Source organism: Nanorana parkeri, unplaced genomic scaffold (genome assembly GCF_000935625.1).
Source record: "Nanorana parkeri isolate BGI_ZX_2015 unplaced genomic scaffold, ASM93562v1 scaffold209, whole genome shotgun sequence".
NCBI lineage: Eukaryota > Metazoa > Chordata > Amphibia > Anura > Dicroglossidae > Nanorana > Nanorana parkeri.
The window spans coordinates 817,915-843,126 of record NW_017306477.1 but is presented as its reverse complement, the minus strand read 5'-3'; the positions used below and the strand labels follow the sequence as shown (position 1 = coordinate 843,126).

General features: G+C 41.9%; 1 protein-coding gene and 1 long non-coding RNA gene across 2 annotated transcripts in view; one reads left to right on the top strand and one right to left on the bottom strand.

The window, feature by feature from the left end:
• Nucleotides 1-8,372, bottom strand: part of MGAT5B (mannosyl (alpha-1,6-)-glycoprotein beta-1,6-N-acetyl-glucosaminyltransferase, isozyme B) — a 74,112-nt gene extending 65,740 nt beyond the window's left edge. The window contains exons 1-2 of the mRNA XM_018555702.1: nucleotides 8,253-8,372; nucleotides 1,838-1,950 (exon numbers count right to left, since the gene is read on the bottom strand). Of these exons, the coding sequence (XP_018411204.1) occupies nucleotides 1,838-1,950; nucleotides 8,253-8,320 (181 nt within the window). The 5' untranslated portion in view covers nucleotides 8,321-8,372. The remainder of the gene's footprint in view (nucleotides 1-1,837; nucleotides 1,951-8,252) is intronic.
• LOC108786413 overlaps nucleotides 8,339-25,212 on the top strand; it is a 51,713-nt gene continuing 34,839 nt past the window's right edge. Inside the window, exons 1-2 of the long non-coding RNA XR_001941203.1 lie at nucleotides 8,339-8,374; nucleotides 11,631-11,634. This is a non-coding gene — a long non-coding RNA (uncharacterized LOC108786413). The remainder of the gene's footprint in view (nucleotides 8,375-11,630; nucleotides 11,635-25,212) is intronic.

The window sequence follows — 25,212 nt, the reverse complement described above, 5'->3', positions numbered from 1 at the left end:
TGTGATGTAAGAAATGTGGCAGCGAGCACAAGCGCAGAAGTGACTGGTCTGTGCTTCCACTACCGTGCAAGTCCTTACGCTTGACACCGTATTTCTGACATCACAATATGGTGGTGAGATCCTGCACATGTGCAGTAGTGACAGTACAGACCCGTCACTATTGTGCATGTGTGTGATCTTGCTTGCTGTTTTCTATGTAATCTATCCTACCTATATTTCTCACGTTAACTCTGACTATATATTTTCTGTGCATAAAATCTGTAATATTAGTATAATCTGTACACGCTCTACTGCCTTGGTACCCAAACTGTGTCCTACATGCTCGCCCTCATTAATTACAGAGTGAACCGCAATCCAATGCATACAGTAGTGTTGTAGTGACATTATCAGAATCAAACTTTGGTAGTACAGTAAACACTCTAACTCGGATCCTGAGACTGACCTCCATGCTGCACCATGGAGCTTCTGTGTTGGTTGACACAGTGGCAGGTAGCCCGGTGTCAGCATGAGTGGAGTGTAAGTAAAGCTGGCAATACAATATTCGAATTTCAGCCGCTGCTTTAGGAACCGGCTAAAATTTGCACAGTGGGTGCCGCTGTTGGTACCCTTTCGGATGGGATTCCCTCGATCAGCTGACCAAAGGAGCCAATCGAGAAACCTTTGAACAAACAGAGCGGGCCGCCAATGAGCTACTGGCACTGTTCGGGTTTGTTCTGACAGAGACTGGCGGCCACTCTCAGAATACAAAAGAAACAACGGGGATTCCTCGATCAATGCTTCTAACTCCCGTCTGTTACTTACGATTTTGGGATAGATTATATAATATATAGATACACTGAGTGGCCAGATTATTATGACCACCCCATCAGTACTTCGTTGGGCCACCTTTTGCCTTCAATACTGCGACGATTCTTCTTGGCATTGACTCCACGGGATGTTGAAAGATGATGCAAGGAATCTGATACCATGCCAATACTGTAGTACTGTCCAGTTCTGTGAGATTTGATGGTTGTGGAACCAGCTGCCTGATGGCTCTTTCAACTTCGTCCCACAAATGCTCAATTGGATTGAGATCTGGTGATTGGGGGGGCCACCTAAACAAGGTAAAGTCTCCCTCATGTTCTTGAAACCACTCCTGCACAATACGAACAATGTGGCATTGCGCATTATCTTGTTGGAAGAAGCCATCTCCATTAGGATACGCCATCAACATGATAGGATGAACTTTAGGATGAACTTGATCAGCAACGATACTTTGGTATGTTGTGCTATTCAGACGTTGTTCCACACGAATTAAAGGGCCCAAATCATGCCAGGAAAACATGCCCCAAACCATAACACTGCCCCCACCAGCTTGAAGGGTTGTACTCATGCATGTGGGGTGCATGCTTCCATGCTCTTCCCGCCAAATTCTCACTCTGTTATCTGCATGATGCAACTTGTCATAATAATCTGGCCACTCAGTGTATATATCTATATTTATAGATATATATCTATATGTAGAGATATATATCTCATATATGTAGATATATATGAGATATAAAGCAGCATCTTAAAAACGTATTAATCTAAAAGAAAGACAATATTTGCACAATATGATTACTTTATCTACAAAACTTGACATAAATACATTCTTGTTGGATCCAAAATCTGAACTTTCATAACGTGTCCCCTGCCATATGAATTGCATTTTATGTACAGTATATGTGCATTGGCACGTTTAATATTCTTGCTACATAACATGTACCTTATTTTCTATCTATGTGTTCTCTTCCATAAAAGTCACGGATATCTCTGGAGGTGATATATATGTCATATGCCAATATAAAACACCAACCTTCAGTCCGGATGGTAAATGGAGAGTCTGCCAGTCGTTTGGCTGAAAACTGGCCGCCCAGCGAGGTCATCAAGAAGCACAGGGTGAAAAATCCAATCCCCAGCACGAAAATCCTAAAGAGTACAAAAAAATACTAATAATAAGACATTTACCAACAGAAACATATTACATGATGCACCATACAAGAATCTGTATCTACCTAGTACATTTTTCATTTAGAAGAAAGTCTAATCACATTTATTAAACACAGAAATAAGGATATGAGATGAGATGAGATGAGGAAAGATACCTTTTAGCCCTATGCTACACCCACAGTTATGTGGACCATGAAGAATTGACTGTAACGTGGACCATGAAGAATTTACATTAATGTGGACCATGAAGAATTTACAGTAATGTGGACCATGAAGAATTGACAGTAATGCAGAACACAAAGAATTGACAGTAATGTGGACCATGAAGAATTTACAGTAATGTGGACCATGAAGAATTTACAGTAATGCAGAACACAAAGAATTGACAGTAATGTGGACCATGAAGAATTTACTGTAATGTGGACCACGAAGAATTGACAGTAACGTGGACCATGAAGAATTATTATTATGCAGAAAAGGATTGTTTTTTTTCACTGTTACATTTTCTGACTTTATTGGTTGGGTGAATGAATTAATGCAGTATAGAATGTTTGGTAGGTAAGTAGTACATTTTATAGAGCTCTATACATCAGACCAAAAAAAAAGGAACAATTTAGGAGGAAAATGATTCTAAAAAAGAAAGAGTGCCTCCAGTGATGGACAGTTGAAAGCTGTGCATTACTTCATACAATCTGGTTATATAACTTGCTATTGAAGTCCTTCCAAACTGCGTCACCTGTATATGCCAGAAGCAACGAACATCAAGAGTATCCAAGCCTTTAAGATTTACCACCTATATAAAACAAGGGCCTGCATGATTGGACACAAACTTATCTAGGTAACTGATTGGATACGCAGTGTTTAGGTAATTACTTTATATAAGGGCCGGATTTCTGCATAGCAAATAAAGACCACAGAGGGACCCAGCAATACATCATTTTCTTGACTGTCAGTAACAATTTCCCATGTATATTAAAAGGTTATAGACTGCCGCCCAGCCTGACAATGACTCCACTAGGATCCTCATTATAGATGTCGCAGTATAGATTGCTTTTTTATTGGTTGAATAATGTATTGTGGTCTTACAATTCCCCTACTCTGGTTCCAAACACCTACAAAAGAACTGCTCATACAGTTGTGTGACAGTTTGCCCTACTCTTCTACTTGTCGTAAGTAGGTATATTGATGCAGACTGGTCTCCTTCAGCCTTCCTATCCCCAGCTTCAGCAAGCCTTTAATGGCTATGATAACAAATATTGTCAGAGTGATGTTAATCAGTTGCCTGGGGTAGGAGAGGGTATGGCATAAAACAGTTGACAGGTGGGGCAGGACATATAAATCTGGCCGCTTTTAAATCCACAATGATATTGTAACATGAGGCCCACTTTACGGAACCAATGTGTTGAGGGGACTTGCCTTGTTCGAAATGTCCGCATATGACTTAGGCAGAAGGTTCTGTTACACACCATAGCAGAAAGGTAATGGACCTCTACAAATGGCCAAATTCTAACAGTGGTGTGATTATGGAAAGTGTAGAAATGCATTATGATAAGCAGGGTTGCATTTTTCATACCACTGCCTTCTTGTCTACAGAGTCCCGCTGGAGAACAATGCAGGCCGACTTTAGTACAGTACGGTAGGAGGGTTGCTGACATAGAACATTAGGCTCCACTTAGCTTCATAGCAAGCGTAAACAAAATACCAAACAGCTTGTTGGTTGTAAAGATATGGGGGGATTATGCGCACATATTCATGACTGATATACACTATTTCAACACAATGTTGCATTTAAGGTTTACTGATCCTTTAAGTTTCTAATAATAAGACATTACAGTTAATGAGGTACGCTGACTAACATCTGCAGTGAGCCGTATCAACTGCTTTTCTCACATTGCCAATAAATACTATACAACTGCAACTATGCACCTTAATGGTAGAAATAGAAAGTGAAAATTGATTAGCCATACGCTTGATGTATTCTGGACGTATAATGAGAAAATTAGGAGGATAAAAGTGTCTGCATTCAGCTATTTATTAAACGTCTAGTCAGATTGCAGAGCAGAGAATATATTCTGGGATCTTTAATTGTGAAATGCTTGTCAAACAAATCTGGCCACACTGGGGCATACATGGAGATAAAAGAACAGAAAAAGGACTGCACGCTGGCACAAGTAGACTACAGAAAAAAAGGATTCCTCATGTGCAAATGTAATATGTGCATGCACCTGACTTTTCTCTTGCAGGGATGACACATCCTTGCAGTCTCATGATTCATACTTCTACTGCAAGGGCACCTGCCAAAGCAGATATGTGCAAAGTGTCGGAAGTCAGTTCCCCAATACTACTTCAGGGATGTGGTACTATGCTACTTCACGACTGTTGTACCTTACCATTTCTGAGGTTCTACAATACTTCAGGGTTGTGGTATCACACTACATCCAAGGCTCCACACTACTTCAAGCCTGTGGTACTTCACTACTTTTGATGTGCTACAATACTCCAGGGCTGTGGTATCACACTACATCCAAGGTTCCCCACTATTTAAAGCCTGTGGTACTACACTACTTTTGATGTGCTACAATACTTCAGGGCTGTGCTACCACACTACATCCAAGGTTCCACAGTATTTAAAGCCTGTGTGAATACACTACTTTTGATGTGCTACATACTTCAGGGCTTTGGAACCACACTACATTCAAGGTTCCAAACTACTTGAAGCCTGCGTGAATACACTACTTTTGATGTGCTACATACTTCAGGGCTTTGGAACCACACTACATTCAAGGTTCCAAACTACTTCAAGCCTGTGTGAATACACTACTTTTATGTGCTACAACACTTCAAGGCTTTAGTACCACACTACATTCAAGTTTCCACGCTGTTTCAAGCCTGTGCTACTACACTACTTTTGATGAGCTGAAATACTTCAGGGCTGTGGTACTACACTACATCCAAGGTTCCACACTACTTCAAGCCTGTGGTACTACACTACTTTTGATGAGCTGAAATACGTCAGGGTTGTGGTACCACACTACATCCAAGGTTCCACACTACTTTAAGCCTGTGGTACTACACTCATTTTTGATGTGCAACAATATTTCAGGGCTTTGGTGCCCCACTACATTCAAGGTTTCAAACTCCTTCAAGCCTTTGGGAAAACACTACTTTTGATGTGCTACAATACTCCAGGGATGTGGTATCACATTAATTAAACATATCACAGTAATTCACAAATTTGGTATCACATTGCATATAAGGTTCCACATTACGTCAAGTCTTTGGTAATACATTACTTTTGATGTGATACAAAAGTCCAGGGCTGTGGCACTACACTACATCAGGGCTGTGGTACTAGTTACTCCTTCAGGGATGATGCATACATGACATCATGGTGGAGGCACTACATACCACTTGAGGGTTGTGGCATGATAGTACTTCAGGGCTGCAGTACTATATTTCTCCTGAGCTGTGGCATTACACCATTTCAAGGCTGTGGCATGGCAATACCCCAGGGCTACACTACTATATTTTCCAGTCTGTGTCATTACACCACTTCAGAGCTGTGGACTACACTACTTCAGGGCTGCAGCACAAAATTATTTCAGGTTCGCAGAACTATGCTTCTTTAGGGCTGTGGTACAACACTACATCAGGGATGAGGCAATACATTACTGCATGGGTGTAGTGCTACATACTACTTCAGGAATGAGGCACTGCACTGCTTTAGAACTAAAGGACTGCATTGCTACAGGAATGAGGCACTACATTATTTTAGGGTTGTGGAACTACGGTACTTGAGGGTTGAGGCACTACATTACTGAGACAATGCAGTACTTAATTTTAATAGCACTACAGTACTTCAGGGTCATAGCACTATATTACTTCAGGATTGAGGCCATACAATTTTTCAGGGTCAACATCACTTCAGGGCTGTGACACCAAGCTACTGTGTTCATTTCAACTTTAATCTGAACCAAGTGGCCTTTAATGCATGTGTCAATGTTTCTGTACTTCAACAACTTCAATAGTGGCGTGTTATGCCTCCTTCATTACAAGGCCAGTTTTCAGTGCTGTGAAAGTTTGACTGAGAAATACAGTACTCCATCACACAATACTGTAACCAAATTCATTTTATATCAATTTTTGAAACAGCTAGAGCTTTCTTTTGGTGGTATTTAATAACTGCTTTTCATGAAGGAAATAAAATGTGAAAAAAGAACCTGCTTCCCTTACTTTCTGTCATAAAACATGACAAATAAAAATGTCAGGGCAGTATGAAAATCCCTTAAATGACCTGTTTTTGAAAATTAGACACTCGAAGGAGATCTGATTTTTTTTGCCACAATTTTTTCCAGTACCTGAAACAGGAAGTGACATATATTTCATCACTTTCAGTAACAGTCTGTCATTTCTCCTCCAGTTGGCATGCTCAACAGTCCATGGAGCAAAGCACAGTGATTAAAAACACAGGCTTATGCTTTTGCTAAGGACTGTATTACTACACACTGTTTTCAAAGTTTTTATATATAGAGTTACACAAATAGAACTTGTTAATTGATTGTTGCCTAAAACTATAACATTTAATATGTTACCAACTGTAACAAGCAAAGCAGAGAAATACCCATACATTCAAATATTATTTAAAGTGTATTTCTACGTTTGCAGCCAAATTGGCATAACACCTAGTACAGTATGTTATATTTGTTACATGTTTCTTATTCACATAGCATAACTTAAACATAAATTTAAAAAAAAAATGTGGATTGCACAAAACTTGCTCAATTCTGAAAGAAAAGTTGATCTCTGTACCGAATTTCAATCTGAAATGCAAGGGAGGTAGGGAAATCATTGTTAACATAATGAATATGTCTGTACTGTGCTGGCAGATCTTATTATCGGTTGGAAGCTAGATTTGAACACTGTATGATGTAACTAGGTGTTAAATATCTAGAAGCATTGTATGTTAATGAGAGGAAGCTCAGTCTGTCCCTGGTCCTTCTATTAGGGACAGTCAGAGTTTGCGGTTACTGAACCTGAGGGAGAAGCTTTCAAAGGCTACAAAGACACATTTAAAAGGCAAACAGTATTTTTTTAAAGTTATTGTTTAAATATGTTGCGTGAATTGGAACAGAAGAAACATATAGTGTGGCTTTTCTTGATTTTGACTGCAAAAGTGAAAATGCACTGTAAGGCTTAGATAAAACAGATTGGGAATTCTTTCAAATAAAAAATGACTTTTGCAATAACAAAAAATATAAAAAAATTAAAAAATTGTATTTGCCATGACAATCTCATTTGCTAATACATTTTGGAAAATGTAACTTCGTATATGCACTCCCTAGTGGAATACAAGTAGGATTGAAATAATTTTAAAGCGTATAGGAGAAGAAGAGTGACACGCAAATATTACAAGAGAAGTAAAGCCAAACCTCGCCACGTGGCTTCCTGATTAGCTGGGAAGCCATCTCCATGCCTCTTCATCACCAGGTGACGAGAAAGCATGGAGCTGGCTTTCTGGCCAATCAGGAAGTCGGGCATCGTGTCTGATTGGCCGGGAAGCCAGCTCTATGCTCCCTCGTCACTAGGTGACGAGGTAGCATGAAGCTGGCTTTCTGGCCAATCAGAAAGCCAGGGGGCGTGTAATAAGCAGCCGTCCGGCTTCCTGATTGACCACAAGTGACGAGGGAGCATGGAGCCGGCTTCGAGCCAATCAGGAAGCCAGGCAACGTGTAATGACTCGCTGCCTGGCTTCCTGATACCGGAAGCGCAAGTATAGTGCTAGGCATCGGAGCATTTGGACAAGTACTCGGCCAAATACTTGATACCGATACTAGTATTGGTATCGGTGCATCCCTAGTAATGAGCACAGGAAAATTTAGATTTTTGGTTGGATATACCCTTTAAGGCAATGACTAAGTTGTTGTAGCACAATGTATATACCTTTACGTGAACCCTCCAGTGCCAGGTTAACCCCAAAATCAAAGCTACTGTAACAAGCTTGTTACAAAACTCCCTTACTGCTTGTTTCTACTGGCCATTCACTATGATGATGAATCCATACTGCCCAGTAGTAAGATGAAGAATGAGCTCCCAACCTCCAGCACTTTCACCAAGTGTCCAAACTAGTGTGTGGGTTACCTGAGTATGTTCAGATGCTAACACAGAATGTTTTGTACCTCTAGGATAACTGCAGTTTTTTTAAAGAGGATCTGACCCAAAATACTTAATTGTTATGACTAGATTAACAAAAGCAGTTGGAATGATAAAATCAAGTTTCCTACCGGAAGGGCCTGAGCGTTAGGAAACATCTTCGGACCAAAACCTTGCCATCTGAGTTCACAGACAACATCCTTGAATTCTGCTGTTAAAGCCGAGCACACCAGAAGGACAAGTTCTCCAACCTGTAAAAAAAACATCAGTTTTAGCACATTCAGAGGTTGGATATAAAAAAAAGCAATATTATTCATACAGAGCATCTGATTTAGACTACAACAGGACCTCAAAGACCCATCCATACAAAGCTTATGGTTAATTCACATTTTGTTTAATGGTTACTTTCACTCTGAAATGTTTGTTTGGATGAAGAGGAGTCTGAACCTACCACAACATAATATTTACCACACTAAATCATATAAGGCTACGCTGATGGCATGCTAAGTGTTAATGGCAGTGATTGGTTGTAAGTAAGTACATTGGTGGGAATTTATCAAAACTGGAGCAGGCAGAATCTAAGCTTTGAAAATGAAAGATAGAAGCTGATTGGTTCCATGGCCAACTGCTCCGGATAGAAGCTAATTGGTTCCATGGCCAACTGCTCCCGATAGAAGCTGATTGGTTCCATGGACAACTGCTCCCAAAAGAAGCTGATTGGTTCCATCTGTGGGCACTGTATGTTTTTATTCACTCTGCATCACATCTGCTGACCTCTGCGTCACATCTGCTGACCTCTGCGTCCCACCCTGACCTCTGCGCACTGCATCACACCCAGACCTCTGCGCCACACCCTGACCTCTGCGCCACACCCTGACCTCTGCGTCACACCCTGACCTCTGCGCTCTGCGTCACACCCTGACCTCTGAGCTCTGCGTCACACCCTAACCTCTGCGCTCTACGCACCCCCCTTAACCTCTGTGCTCTATGCCACACCCTAACCTCTGTGTCACACCCTGACTTCTGCGTCACACCCTGACCTCTGCGTCACACCCTGACCTCTGCACTGTGCGTCACACCCTGACCTCTGCGTCACACCCTGACCTCTGCGCTCTGCTTCACACCCTGACCTCTGCGCTCTTCCTTAAAACTAACCTCTGCGCTCTACGTCACACCCTGACCTCTGCGCTCTGTATCACACCCTGACCTCTGCGCTCTGTATCACGCCCTGACCTCTGCGTCACACCCTGACCTCTGCACTCTGCCTTACAACTGACCTCTGCAGCTTGGAAATTAAATTTTTAAAATTGATTCAGGTGTGTTAGGTCCTGCACAGCAGCCTTCTGTGGAACCACCAGGCACCTGCTTACAGCGCGTTTGCCGCCCGCACATCTCCCCATCCTGAGACCCTCAGCACCCCTCCTGAGACCCTCTGCACAAGACATCAGGCCAGAATTCCAGAGTAAAGTGGCAGCACAGAGTATGTACCAAATTCATATACTATTATTCTGCATTGATTTATAATGTATTGCAGGGATTTGTAGTCCTCTACAGATGATGGCATTCTGCATTAGAGTGTAAGCTTCTCTGTACAGAGACTGCTGTGACTGGTTCAGTGTCCTCTCTAAAGTACTGCGGTATACGTCAGAGCTATATGAATGTAAAATAATAGTGTGTGACTGTGGGGGGGCATTAGAGTGTAAGCTCCTTTAGTGCAGAGAGAGCTGGGAGGGGTTAGGGGGCCAGTGAGATCCAGTTCAGGCACCCCCTTTGGTAACAGGAAGGGGGGGCCCTGAGAAAAAATCTTGCACCAGGGCCCTTTGTTCCTTAGGTCTGCCACTACGCACACAGTCTGAAAAGACATATGCAGTGAGAACAGACACGTGTTCAGAGCACATACCCACACAATGAGAGCAGACACATGCATCCATAGCACATACCCACACAATGAGAGCAGACACATGCTTTCATAGCACATATCCACACAATGAGAGCAGACACACGTGTTTAGAGCACATACCCACATAATGAGAGCAGACACATGTGTTTAGAGCACATACCCACACAATGAGACACTGCAGTCAAAACATGCGAAGTTAGATAAAATATACCCAATGAGAGCAGATAAAAGCAGTGAGAGCAGGCGCACGCATTAAAATCAGTCATCACCAGTAGGGCTGCAACAACTAATCGACATAATCGATTATAATCGATTATTGTACCGGAGCCATTTTTAAAAATGTATTTTATTTTCTATCCGATTAACCGATTAATCGAACTTAATAATCGGCTAACTAATCGATTTTGAAAATAATCGTTAGCTGCAGCTCTAATCACCAGTCAAAGCAGAAAAGTGTGAAGGAAGGTTGGCAGATAAACTCTTCTCCACTGTTTGACATGCATTTTATTTGTGAAAAACAATATAAAAAAAACATTGTAAGAAAAAAAACTAAAAACAACTCTACATTGGAGTACCGTTTTATCCTCCAACATTCCCTCACATTTTGATACAGACCCTCCAAAAGGGCCTAGGACAAGAAAGTTGCCTACCTACCTCCACAAACTAACTACCATATACCCTCTTCATCCCTACTGCCATAAAAAAAAACAGAAGTGGTCAGAGCAGACATGTATGTTGAGAGCAGATACATGCAGTCACAGGAGAGATGTGGTCAGAGCAGATATGCAGTGAGGGCATGCATAATAGTACTCAGTAGGATCAGAAACACACAGTCAGAGCCAGTTTGTTTGGCAGTATACAGGAGATGAGGATATATTTATGGCCACAAAGAATCCGAATGTTTGTGCAATCACAAGTAATTATGTAAAGCAATTGAAAATGATAATTTTACCAGCAACAACTGAAAGCCTTCTTTGGTAGTTACATAATTACTGCGCACATACAAGGCAGCACACCATTATAAGTCAATGGCACCGCAGCCCCGCCCGCAGTGCGATTAGAGCGCGTGGCAAAATATTGCCTGCGTTATGGTCCACCGCGAACGCAAAAAGTAGAGCATGCAGCATTTTTTTGCGTTCGCAGTGGAACGGAACGTAGGTAATGTTTTGCCTTGCGTCCTATCGCTCTGTGGGTGGGGGAAGTGGCTGCGGTGCCATTGACTTCAATGCACCGCCACGCACCCTCCCGCCCCAGAAGGAAGGAGGGAGTTTAGTATGCAATTACAGTGCGTTTCAGCAGCTACCACTCTGGAACGCACTGTGAACAAGCTGTGAAGCTTTTTATATATTGCACGGATGTTCTATATTAATTGGAATAATATTGGTCACATTTGATGCACTTTAAGAGCTCACGCATCTTTTCATAAATTTTACTGATTAGAGCAACACATTGATGAAAAAAATGTATTTATTTTTAATATTGTTTTGCATATCATTATAACTATTGGGATCGTTTTGGTGCTTATAGAAGGCACCAAAACGTCTTTTACTGTATATTTACTTTTTCACCTGAATTTGCACATATATAATATTTTTTTGGGAATATTTAGTGCTGTGCATGAAAGTTTACATATCATTGAAGAGTGAATACGCTCGGAGCATAGCAGCTTAATATCTCCACTTAGTTATAGGAACCCTGAGCGCGGAATATTGTTTTATTAATAACATGTAGAGATTTTAACACTGTCCAAAAATCTTTGGCAGTCTAAAGGATGTGACGAACTGCACGCGAAGCAGCGTGGAGCAGTGGCGTGCTGCCTTTGCGTGCAGTGTGTCATGTCATTTTCACTCCAGCACGTCAGCTTGTGTGAGCTCAAGACGAAATGTGAGTAATAAGTTATATATACAGGTGAAACTCGAATAATTAGAATATCGTGCAAAGCTCATTTTTTTTCACTAATGCATCTTAAAAGGTGAAACTAATATATGAGAGAGACTCATTACATGCAAAGCAAGATAATTCAAGCCGTGATTTGTCATAATTGTGATGATTATGGCTTACAGCTCATGAAAACCCCAAGAACCCCAAATCCACAACCTCAAAAAAGTAGATTATTACATGCAATCAATAAAACAAGGATTGTACATAGAACAATATCGGACCTCTGAAAAGTACAAGCATGCATATGTACTCAGTACTTGGTTTGGGCCCCTTTTGCAGCAATTACTGCAATTACTTTTGAACGATATTCTAATTATTCGAGTTTCACCTGTATATATCATGCAGTCACTCCATATACCACACATACCAAATACACTGCATATATAATTTGAGGAAAATATGCTAAACTCGTTTTTTATACCATTTGCCATTTTTTTTAAAATGTCCCCGGATTTAATTTAAAAAATCTGGTCACCCTACTGTAACAACATGATGGCATTTAATTCTTGCAAATATAAAAAGACTGTTAACATAAGTCATACAACGCAATTAAGGAAATGCAGAGGTCTGTAGAAAGATGGTGTCATATTGTAATTATGTATATTATGTATACTAATTTATGGATATAGAGCTTTGAAAATGCGGAGTGAGACAATGTAACATACAGCCATCTTTGGTGTGCTAACATCACCACATTACTGAAATTATTCATATTTTACATTCCAGATTGCCAAGTTAAATTGAATTGAATGACCAGCAAACTTGTTTGATGTATATGAAGTTTATTCAGTGCCACAATGTACAGCTCTATGACAGAGTGTTATTATGCACCACCATGCTTCCAAAGCTTCTGATCCCACTGTGCTTCCAAAGCTTCTGACCCAAATGTGCTTTCAAAGCTTCTGATCCCACTGTGCTTCCAAAGTGTCTGACCCCACTGTCCTTCCAAACCTTCTGACACCACTGTGCTTCCAAAGTGTCTGAACACACTGTGCTTCCAAAGCTTCTGACCCCACTGTGCTTCCAAAGCTTCTGGCCCCACTGTGCTTCCAAAGCTTCTGACCCCACTGTGCTTCCAAAGCTTCTGACCCCACTGTGCTTCCAAAGTGTCTGACCCCACTGTGCTTCCAAAGCGTCTGACCCCACTGTGCTTCCAAAGCATCTGACCCCACTGTGCTTCCAAAGCTTCTGACCCCACTGTGCTTCCAAAGTGTCTGACCCCACTGTCCTTCCAAAGCTTCTGACCCCACTGTTCTTCCAAAGCTTCTGGCCCCACTGTGCTTCCAAAGTGTCTGACCCCACTGTGCATCCAAAGCTCCTGACCCCACTGTGCATCCAAAGCTTCTGACCCCACTGTGCATCCAAAGCTTCTGACCCCACTCTACTTCCAAAGCTTCTGACCCCACCGTGCTTCCAAAGTGTCTGACCCCACTGTGCTTCCAAAGCGTCTGACCCCACCGTGCTTCCAAAGTTTCTGAAACCACTGTACTTCCGAAGCTTCTGACTCCACTGTACTTCCAAAGCTTCTGACCCTACTGTACTTCCAAAGCTTCTGACCCCACTGTACTTCCAAAGCTTATGACCCCCACCATGCTTCCAAAGCTTCTGACCCCACCATGCTTTTAAAACTTCTGATCCCACAGTTCTTCCAAATCTTGTGAAACCACTGTACTTCCAAAGCTCCTTACCCCACTGTACTTCCAAAGCTTCTGACCCCACTGTAGTTCCAAAGCTTCTGGCCCTGCTGTGCTTCCAAAGCATTTGACCTAAATGTGCTTTCAAAGCTTCTGATCCCACCATGCTTTCAAAGCTTCTTACCCCACTGTACTTCCAAAGCTTCTGACCCCACTGTGCTTTTAAAACTTCTGATCCCCCTGTTCTTCCAAAGCTTCTGACCTCACTGTACTTTCAAAGCTTCTGACCCCCCTGTGCTTCTAAAGTGCCTGACCCCATCGTGTTTTAAAAGCTTGTCCAATGTAAATGTACATTCGTCATATCTGATCAGTCACTTGGAATTCTGTAAACCTCTGTTGTTGCCGGAACTACTACAGTGCTTGACAGAGATCTTTGGCACAATGGTAATTCAGAGAACGTCTAGTATGTTTAAAGTGACACTAAACTCAGCAGTTAAATCTTAAAAATGCATTTAAGTACCCAATTAACAAAAATGTAACTTTTTTTTGCTCATTGCGCAGCTGTAGATCTTTTAAATAATTTCTGAATTGGTGCTGACACTGTCCTTCCTTCTGGACAGTGCCTACTTTTTTCCCATGGTCCCTGTGTGTGCTGTAAAGTAGCCACCACTCCAAACTCACTCCCTTGGTGGACTACAATCTCAATACAAATTATTAAACTAAATGTGATTTTGTAGTCCATCATGGGAGATAACAGATAACAAAGAATACAAGGCCTTCTTTGATTGGACAAGCGGGGGTGTTGTCACAATCCAACAAAACAGCAAAAAGTTTCCCAGCACACTCACCAGCCAGCATGCAAAAAAAATGCACCGCCTCGCCAAGGCACCTCTATATAGCGCGGTCCTAACTCTAAACTATGAGAGTCTCCATCTTGGATCACATGTAGCAAAAGATAAAATTGGGTGCAGCTTTGTCAGGAGGAAGCCCAACCTCCTTAAAGGTAAAGTGACGCACAAGGGACCCCGCACATCACAATGGCAGCTTAGACCCCCCTTGCGTCACTGCACCAAATCAGTCAAGAAAAACATATGGCAAACGCACTCATCAATTTGTTACCAGCAGTGGCGTCACAAGGGGGGTGCGGGGGGTGCGGCCCGCACCCGGGTGCCACCATTGGAGGGGTGACATCAAAATGACTTAGTCATTTTGGTGTCACCCCCCTCTGAAAAGTCGGGCGCTCGGTCATGGACCGAACGCCCGACAGTATCAGGAGAGAGGAGGGGACCCGGCGGCATACCTTATCCCGCCGGGTGACTGTCCCCTCCTCTCTCTGCCGGTGTCCATCACCAAGATGGCCGCCGGCAGGTATCAGAATACTACCGCGCGATGACGTCATCGCGCATGCGCGTGGTGACGTCACGGGCATGTGCAGTGACGTCTCGGCGGGGTGACACTCGGTTACCGCTCCGGGTGTCACCCAGCCTTGGGACGCCCCTGGTTACCAGCTCTAAGCAAGGTGTACATGGAAGGGTTTTATACAGTAAAACAGCAAAAAGTTTCCCAGCACACTCACCAGCCAGCATGCAAAAAAACTTGTCTCACCGCTAAGGTTAAAAACAGAGGAAAACTGGAAACCTTTTGCTCTTTTACTGTATAAAGCCCTTCCATGTGCACCTTGCTTAGTGCTGGTAACAAATTGATGAGTGCGTTTGCCATTTGTTTTGTTGTCACAATCCGCCCCTCATCAAGTTGGACCAATGTAAAGATGCATAAAAAGTTATACCTGGAGTTCAGCTTTAACTGTTCAAGGAAGAGGCACACTTTGCTAGGCCATTAAAAAGCTACGACACATGGTTAATTAACTGGACCGTAATCATTTATTTGTGCTTCCCAATCCTTTTTTAGGATAAGCTGACTGCCGCAACATCCTTGATTGCAACATTCTATGTATAAAAAAAAACCATTGCAAAAGATAAATCTACTGCATTTTAGAGAAAATTATCAGAATTTGCAAACCATGGGGTGAACAATCAATAAATATGCACAGCGCTACAAGTACCAAATAATAAATATGTGTAAAATGTGTGTAAAAATCAGCAAACAATCTCATATCGATAATAAAAACAACAATTCTGTTTAAAAAAACAGGTGATATATCCTTAATACATCCTCAATAAGCTACAAATGAATACATAAATATATCAAAAAAGCACTCAATGTGCAAACTGCAATCCAAGTAAATTGTGAATTATCAGTAAGTGGTAATCAATAGCAACCAGATTTTTAACAACTTTGTATATAGTGCAATCAAACATTTTTTTAACTTTCAGTTAGTAGTGCAACCCAAAACATTTGATTAATGGTAACCAATTGCAACCAGGTTGTTATCCACTTTGCATAATGTGCAAAGTGCAATCAGTACATTCCAGACCAAAGTGAACTTTCAAGTTTTTGTATTAGCAATGATCATTTCTCATCCACCGCAGATACGTTTTATGCTCAACAAAATCTGTAGTATCCAACAATAACCAATATGTGCTTTTCAAGTGCAGTATTTCTTGTACCCCCCCCATTGACCTTCTAAGAAAGGTCTAATAATGCTTCCCCAAACACGGCTGTGATGCACTCCTCGTATCCAAACCGTGAAATGAGTGCATCCGTAAAAGTGAAGACAGTAGAACCTCTATACTACTCAACGTCTGAACAATGTTACATTATCAATGCTTGCTGGAAGTAATGCATTATGGGCTACGTAGTCTTGATAAATCAAGATTGAATCACATTAAGCAGCAGGAAAAGACACAAAGAACATCTTCCTGGGAATCCAGGAAGGTGTTGCAAATGATGGGCAGAGAGAAGGCAGCGCTGGCTACATAAAAGGGATTTTTTTCAAGTAAGCTTTGATTGCATTATCAAAAACAACTCTAGAATGTATTCCTCTTATAATGCTGATGTTATAACAGGATAGTATATGCTGGGACTTTGCAACTCCTTTAAAGGAAAGCTCCTGAGCACAGAGAATCTAATATATAAAACCATGCCGTAAACAGTGTATTCTTAAAGGGCAACTAAGTCCATATCTTCTCATTATAATAGTTTGAAATCATATGCGAGGTCAAGTCTAACACTGCCCAAAACAGTAAGTGGTGGCCAGTTGTGCATGCAATGCCCTGCCATCAAACACTATTCCCAAGCAAAATGTATTTGTGCAAACATCAGGTGAACCTGCATGTTTGTGCCTATAAAGGAGAAAGGGAAAGCTCTGTGTGTGCTGGCCTGCCTCATGGGAAACAATAGTTAGTGTAGGCATCAGAGGGGCTTAGCAGGCAGCACAGTGGCTAGCACTTCTGCCGTGCAACACTGGGCTCCCTGGTTCAAATCTTGGCCAGGACACAGGAGTTTCCATGTTCTCCCTGTGCTTGCAAAGGTTTCCTCCCACACTCCAAAGCCATGCTGGTAGGTGAATTAGCTCCTGTTTAAATTGGCCCTGTATGCATGTGAGGCTCATCAAGGGAGCAGTCACCAGGGTTGTGGATGTGCCTATAAATATACACATGCCCCCAACCTGACAATAAATGTCCATTTTGGGTGAAATTCTTTTAAACGGTTGCCTGACTGATTTACATGAAACATCATTATACACACTTTGGAGTTTGGTTGGAGACCTCAAATCAATGGTAGAGTGTAGTGACAGTATATGTCTTTATAAGCAGTCTTAGTTCCATACCCTTGATATGAAGAGCCATTTTAAAGGCATAATTCCAAACACATTCAGGGCTAGTTCTTCAGATGCTCTAATTTTGCACCTTGAAATGTAAGAAAACCCATCTGATACGCAAGCAAAGTACAGCTGATGGTTTCCAGGAAAATAGCACAAGGTAGCATGTATCATAATTAGGGATGCACCGATACTAGTATTAAAAAGGGGATGTATTGCAGGGACAAGTCTATAATTTTGCCACTTTATAGATCATTGGTTCGACCTCATCTGGAGTACGCGGTCCAGTTCTGGTCACCAGTACTAAGAAAAGATGTCCTTGAGTTGGAAAAAGTCCAGCGAAGGGCAACCAAACTAATTAGGGGTATGGAGGACCAGAGCTACGAGACGAGGCTACTAAATTTAAACATGTTCACATTAGAGGTGAGGAGATTAAGGGGGGATATGATTTCCATGTACAAAATGTTTAATGGTGGTAGCAACATTAGCGATAAACTGTTTAAAATTAACTCCGTTACAAAAACTAGAGGCCATCACCTAAAATTGATGGAAAAAAAATTCCAGCACAAGGGGCGAAGGGGGTTCTTCACAGTAAGATCAGTTAGGGTCTGGAACTCACTGCCACAGGCGGTGATTTCAGCAAATAATGTGGAATTGTTCAAGAAACTTTTGGACGATTTCTTAAGGGACCGTAATATACAGGGGTACGGGTACTCCTAGAATGAGATCCTAATAGGTTGGACTTGATGGACTAATGTCTTTATTCAACCTCAAATACTATGTATCGGTATCGGTGCCAATACCAAGTATTTGGGCGAGTACTCATGCTCCCCCAAATGCTCCCATACTCAGCTCAGATACATCAATTTCCAGTCAGCGCACATCTCCCTCTGACCTTCAGTGCCGAGAGAGCATGGAGCCTACTTCCTTATGACCCGCCTCCCTGATTGGCTAGGAAGCCAGCTTCACTTGTTGCTAGGCAGCCTGGCTTCCTAACCAATCAGAAAGCCAGGAGGATTGGTCAGGAAGCCACGCTGCCCAGCAACAAGTGAAGCCAGCTTCTTAGGCAAACAGGAAGGCGGGAGACGGGTCATGACATGCCCGCCCAACTTCCTGATTAGCTAGGCAATCAGGAAGCCGGGGCGACGGGTCATGATCCGCCGCCCGACTTCCTGATAATCGGGGCACACGGCACTAGTATCGGTACTTGTACTCGATACTGAAAAAACGGCATCGGTGCATTACTAATTATATAACCAGGAACACACAGAAAAGATATCCAGATTTAAACCCCTGCCTTTTAGTTTTTCCTCCCTAATTGCATTTACAATTTTTATTTTAGCAGCCTAAAGAAAGCAATGATTTCTATTTCATAAAGTAGCTGTAATTACGTTTGATCTACCAGCAATTACAGTAATTATAACGTGTTTGATCTAACTCTTTTTGGCCATTTTGGCTTTTAAGTCCTCCACTGATTAAACCATATTATGTAATGATAAAATACAGTTCACTTAATTCATACATTTTTTTGCTTGTCTGTCAGCATTGGTATGCGTTTATTATAATGTGTTGCAAGAAATGCTATTAGATCATTAGTAATCCAAAGCCAACACAAATAAGTTTTTTTTTCCCTAAAGCCCATTTACAGTCAAAACCATCTTGTACTGTTTCGACAGAGTGGAGAAGGTTTTGAATCTCTGTCAGATTATAAATGCTGTCCATATTCCCAATAAGGGGAGAATTCTGTTCTGACACCTATAACAGGAAGTCATAGGAAATCTCCCTGGAAGAGGGTAACAGGCAGCGATTAAAACCAGACACAGATTATATCCTTTTCCCTTTTACTTGGAAGAATGTGTTGCAATCTGTGATCCTAAGGAGATCTCTCCTTAATTCCCGTTTTCATTCCTGTCAAATATGAAGTGAGGAGAATTTTTTTAAATAGGGACACAGATAAAAAAAAAGTGCCAAAGGTTCTCACACTTTCACTCTCTATCCGGACCAAAACTAAAACTATTTTGCTGCAGTTCAGATTTAAAGGTGTTCTAAAGTCCCAGCATATACTATCCTGTTATAAAATCAGCACTGTAATAGGAATACATACTAGAGTTGTTTTTGCTAATGCAATCAAAGCTTACTTGAAGAAAATCCCTTTTATGTAGTGAGTGCTGCCATCCGTCTGCCCATCACTTTCATCAACTTCCTGGATTCCCAGTGTGCTTTGTATCTCTTTCCCCGCTGTTTGATGTTATGCAATCTCAATTTTTCAAGACTATATAGCCCATAATGCATTGCTTTCAATAAGCAATGATGATGTTACATTGTTCAGACGTTGAATTGTAGTTCAGAAGACAGGCTCTGTGAGTTGTAACACAAGGAAGTTCATATTCACAGGGCTGAGTGAAATTATGTCAGTGCATTGAGGAAGTACATCTTATGGGCACCTTCAATAAGTAAGTTTACAAACTTCTAGATCATTACAAACTTCTAGATCAATACAGTTATCAGGTGTGGGATAGAACTTATGGAAATTCAATACAAAAACACATATTTATTTTTACCTTTTAACTATAGATACCCTTTAAACCCCCTCATGCTGTTTTTTTTTACTTCAATTTCATTTTGCCCCTAATGAGCTAACTAAGCTTGTGGAGTCCACAATTAGCCGCTTCCCTGCTATGTACTTAAAGAGATCCTCTCAGGCCCCTACAATTGGCTAGGTGGCATACCAAGTTCTCAGTTAGTACGCGTCTCCTTTTTTTTTTCAATCTTGGAACGAAAGACTTCTAATTCACTGGATAACCCCTTCTCCTTTACTCCCCTGCTGCTCTATTCCCTCAACGGAGAGGAAAAAAAGAAGCCTTGTGTCAGGTCCATGCTCTCGTTGGTACTTGCACAGGACCCCTACATGACGGCACAATTTGTGAATGGTAATTGGTTGCTCAGGCAGCTAGAACTGCACCATAGGAAGAAGGGCAGTGAGTTACATGTTCCCCTTACCAGAATTTAACCAGCATTTCACTCCCAGCAGGTAAACGTTGCAGTAGGGGAGCAAGGGGAATGTAAGAATATGAAACTGGGGGGAAGGTGGCAGCTAAGTGACCTTTCAGCACAGCTTTACTTTAATATATTTATATTTTGCTATGTCACTAGATGGTGCACTTTTGTCAGTAGCTTGCTATGCCACTAGGGAGTGTAGAATTGTCAGCTATCAAGGGAATTTGATAAGTGCTTATGAGCACTGTGTATGAACCATATCACATTTTTCCGAGTATAATATACTGTTCATTGAGACTTCCTGTAATTATAGAATTTGTAATTTGTTTTTCATTGTTTAGCTTTCCTACATTATTAACGGATCATAAAACCCTGAAAACAATAGCTTTAGACTTAGATTAATACAGATAATAGTTTACTGTTGGCTGAAAGCAAATCTCCATAACTGAATCATTTATACATGTAAAGCCACTTGCAATATAATGTTATATGAACAGCCATGTCGCTTATGAAGTAATGATATCCAACACCGCTTCATTTCCACTGATCCAGTTTGTAGGTCTCATTATATCCGGCAACAATTTAAGGCCTAACAATACTATTTAATTTCTAAATTCATTATCTGCCTTTTATTTTATATATAAATGCAAAGAAGATTAAGAGGTGCTGAAATATGGGTTTCTTTTGTGGGGCTTTATTGCTTGGTAGTGGCTACACTACCACCTACAGGGATCTACAGAGGGCAGGAGGGGGCCTTGGAGAAGGTGATTAGAACACACACAAAAAACACACAAAAACACAGAGGCGCCACTAAACGAAGGACACTTTCAGCAGTCAGGATGTCCTTGTATTGTGGTTACTATCATTGTAACTTTCCCTGAGTCTATTTCCTAAGAGATTCCCCTTTTGAATTACGCCCAAAGCCCAGATGAAGGACGTTTGTGTGTGCTCTTGAAACATATTTTCACTTTGATTCTTTTATTGCCAGCAATAAAAACTTATTTTGACTCTTCTTCTTTTGGTAGTGCCTCCTTTTTTGTTTTATTCAATTTTATATATGACCATGTACTGTACAAGTAAACGGTGAAGTAAAACCCTTTAGAGCGTCACTCCAGGCTGCTGTTTAATTTTCTTATGTAGTGGGGTCCCCCAGAGCCCCATAAGTTATATGCTCATTTAGCTAAGAGGGAAGGAAAAAGCACAAAATATTAAAATTTTTCTTCGCTTTTCCAGCAGCTGGAATTCTGCTACGCAGTCCTACGCTACCGGGGTGTGGACGAGCCCTCACCTTCTTCACATAAAATGCTGGACTGCTGGTCCTGCTTTGTGCACGATGACGTAAAAGAGCTAGGACCAGCCGGGCAGCAAAGTATAGGGGCTTTGGGGGACTGGTTACATGGAAGGAAGCCTGCAGGTGATAGAAATAAGGTATTTTGTTCCTGTTCTTTACCCCCTATCCAAACGCTGAGCCATTTTTTAACATTTATTTTATTGTTTATCCGATTAACCGATTAATCGAACTTAATAATCGGCTAACTAATCGATTTTGAAAATAATCGTTAGCTGCAGCTCTAGCGTATTTAACCCATGCATGCGTAAATTTAAAGGAGAATTATGAGGTGAGTGCTCTGCACTCAGCCTCATACTCTGAGCCGACCTGTGACAATGAAACTGTCACAGGTCGGCTCAGTAGATCGGGAAGTGAGTGAACACATACCGGCGCTCGCTCACTTCTCGATCTATCCCCGCAGGTGAGCCGGTGAGTGACTCCCCCCTCCCCTGTCCGATCCTCCAGCGCTGACTGGCGGAACGGACGGGGGAGGTGGCGGGTACAGCTGGCTCTGCTTCTAGATAGGCAGAGCCCGCTGTCACTCACGCAGCTGGGCGGATCCAGACATAATTGTCGGGATCCGTTTCAGCTGCGGCGTCTCAGTATACCGCGAGCTACAGCTTGCGGTATACTGAGCCTAGGGTGACGGGAGGACGCTAGTTTGTGTCCTCCCATTACCCTAAGGAGAACTATGGGGAAAAGCCTTAACCCCATAGTTCTCCTTTAAGGTACTTGAATGTATTTTTAAGATTTAACTCCTGAGTATAGTGTCACTTGAGCAGCTTGGCTCACTCACTTGCATTTCCTGCAGCTCGCGGTATACTGAACTTTCGGTGACAGGAGGACGCTAGTTTGTGTCCTCCCGTTAGCCTTCGGAGAATTATGGGGAAAAGCACTAACCCCATAGTTCTCCTTTAACAACAGCCTGGAGCTATGCTTTAAAGCATACTTGAATACTGACTACCTTAAATTCATCCATACACTATAGCTAGTGTCATCCTTATTCACACAGTACACACAGGGGGACACTTATTAAAGCAGGTGAATAATAACTCATGTCCAATTTGCTGCAAAATAGAGTATTATCATGATCCCTTGGGTCTGTTTCGCGAGCAAAGCAACACATTTAATTCTGCAAGATTTTGTGTCTAAATAGCTGCTGTCTGCCTATTTTCTCTCTTTGGTCTCAACTGTAAGCATTTATTTTGCAAAGAAATTTAACTTCCCGTCACTGAACTAACAAGTGCTAAGGAACACTTTTTACAAAACTACAGATATTTTAATATTTTATGCGACCTGTGTGCATATAAATCTGATCCTAATTTCCTTTCATTATTAACCGCAGTCATTAAGTATTATAGTATTGATAAATGTACCCTGGCTGGGTTCACACCTAGGCGTATCGAATATGCGCGTTTGTCGCGCGTATTTACCGCGATTCGCTGTAAAAAAAAGTGTAACAAACGTGCGTTTCCGAGGGCTACCTGGCTGCATCACAATGGATACGCGCGGCAAATACGCCCCAAAGAAGCTCCTGTACTTCTTTGGGCATAGGGCATTTTGCAGCGTGTTCCTACGCGCTGTAAAACGCCCAGGTGGGAACCATGCCCATAGGCAATCATTGGTTTTCACATGTTGAGCGTTTTACAGAGCGTAGGAACGCGCTGTAAAACGCCCAGGTGTGAACCAGGCCTAAGTGTCTTCAACCTTTTGTTAAACATCACTTTTGCTGGTCTACATATGGACTGTTTACTATTAATATTAATTCTATGAAAAAATCATATCTTCATCCCCACATTTTTATCTACAGCTTTTTGTGTGTTATCTCCCTGCTTTCATCAGGGACTTTCTTCAGATTCTCATTGGAATGATGATCCTTGTGGTGATCCTATTCTGCTCACAATGGACATCTTTGTAAGTTTGCATGTCTAGAGCTGCTGTTGAGCGTATCTTGCTCTTGGATACAGCTCAGGGCCCCTAATGGTTTTCTTGCTGGATGGTCTTGGGGGGTGGGGGAACTAGGTGTTTAGGCAGATTCACGGATAGTTGAGGGTAGCTCTGCTGCCCCGTCTTTTGCAAACTTGTTTATCGTGCAAAGAAATTGGCTTGCCCTTCTCCTGAGAAGCAAGTGATTTATTCTTTTGAACCCTCTCAGAGGTTTGTACAGCTATAGAAGACAAACACTGCTTGGCCCCCAAAAAAGTCACCACCTGAATTTAGTGATATTATCTGGGATTGCTTCAGTTGGTCAGGTCTAGGTTCAGCAACGTTATGTGCCCCAGTTTACTGACCGACCAGGTTTTGATTGATTTTTTATTACCTAATGGCACAGTCATATTCCGAGATGACAATGCCAGGAAAAATCAGGTTCAAGTTGTGAAGTTGCTCAGGAAGCATGAGACATGATTTTCACACATGGGGGGGGGTGATTTACTAACCTAAACACACGCACGCACTAGGTGCGTGTGATTTTTACACAGCAAAACGTATTTTTCAACCAAAAAGTCTCTAAAAGCATATTTCCACTAATGCCATATATGGAAAAATCATGCACAGGATGAATATATAATGCTGCTTCACAGTTTAGACAAAAATGGTTAGCTCATGCATTTACATTCCTGCATTCATCAACGCAAGCAACACAACATAGGGCTAATTTACACAACATCACCTTGCAAATTCATGCAGTGCTTTGCACAACACACCTGCTGGGTGTGTACACACTACAAAGGTGTTTAGATTCCACCCATAGATCATGCTGGGAGGGAACACACTACAGAGGTGTATACATGTTCGTGGTCTGTTTATAAGGTTAGTAAATCAACCCCATGGAGTCCAGACCTTATAGTGAAATTAAACCTCCAAATTATTTATTTTTTTGAGAACGGTAGGCCTGCACTTCCCCAAATCCTCCATTATTTTTATTTTAAAATGTTCAATTCCTGTCCATTCCCTAGTGGATCCCTGCATTGCTCTCTCCCCCCCCTGTACAGATGCCTTCATCAGCTAGCCGGCTGCTATGGAGGCACCCGTGCGTGCGTGTACCTGGCCATTGAAGCAAGTAGCTGTGTGCCTCCATAGACACACAGAGCTTGCGGCCGGACATGCCGGCAGCTACCACAGTCATACGTTGACTGATGGCAGAAGGAGCCATAGGCTCCTCTGCCCTCAGTATCCTCCCCTGCAAATCAGTAAGCTCAGGGAACTAAAGACAGCTCCGGAGACCAGCAGCGGTGACAGCGATTCACAGGTACGTTTTGGGGAGGAGCGGGGGGCAAGGGACAGAAAATGGTACTGGGCGTACTTTTACCACATTGAGAATCTCTGGGATATGCTGGAAAAGTCGTTACACGGTGGTCCGACTCTCCCATTATCACTATAAGATCTTGGTGTAAAATAAATTCAACACTGGACAGAAAAAAAGTTGTGATGTTGCATCAGCTTATTGAAAGGATGCCATGGAGAATGCATGCCGCAATCAAAGCTAAAGGAAGTCCAACAAAATATTAGAGTGTGTTACTATTTTTGGCCAGGCAGTGTATATTGATGGTGTACAGTAAATATTTTG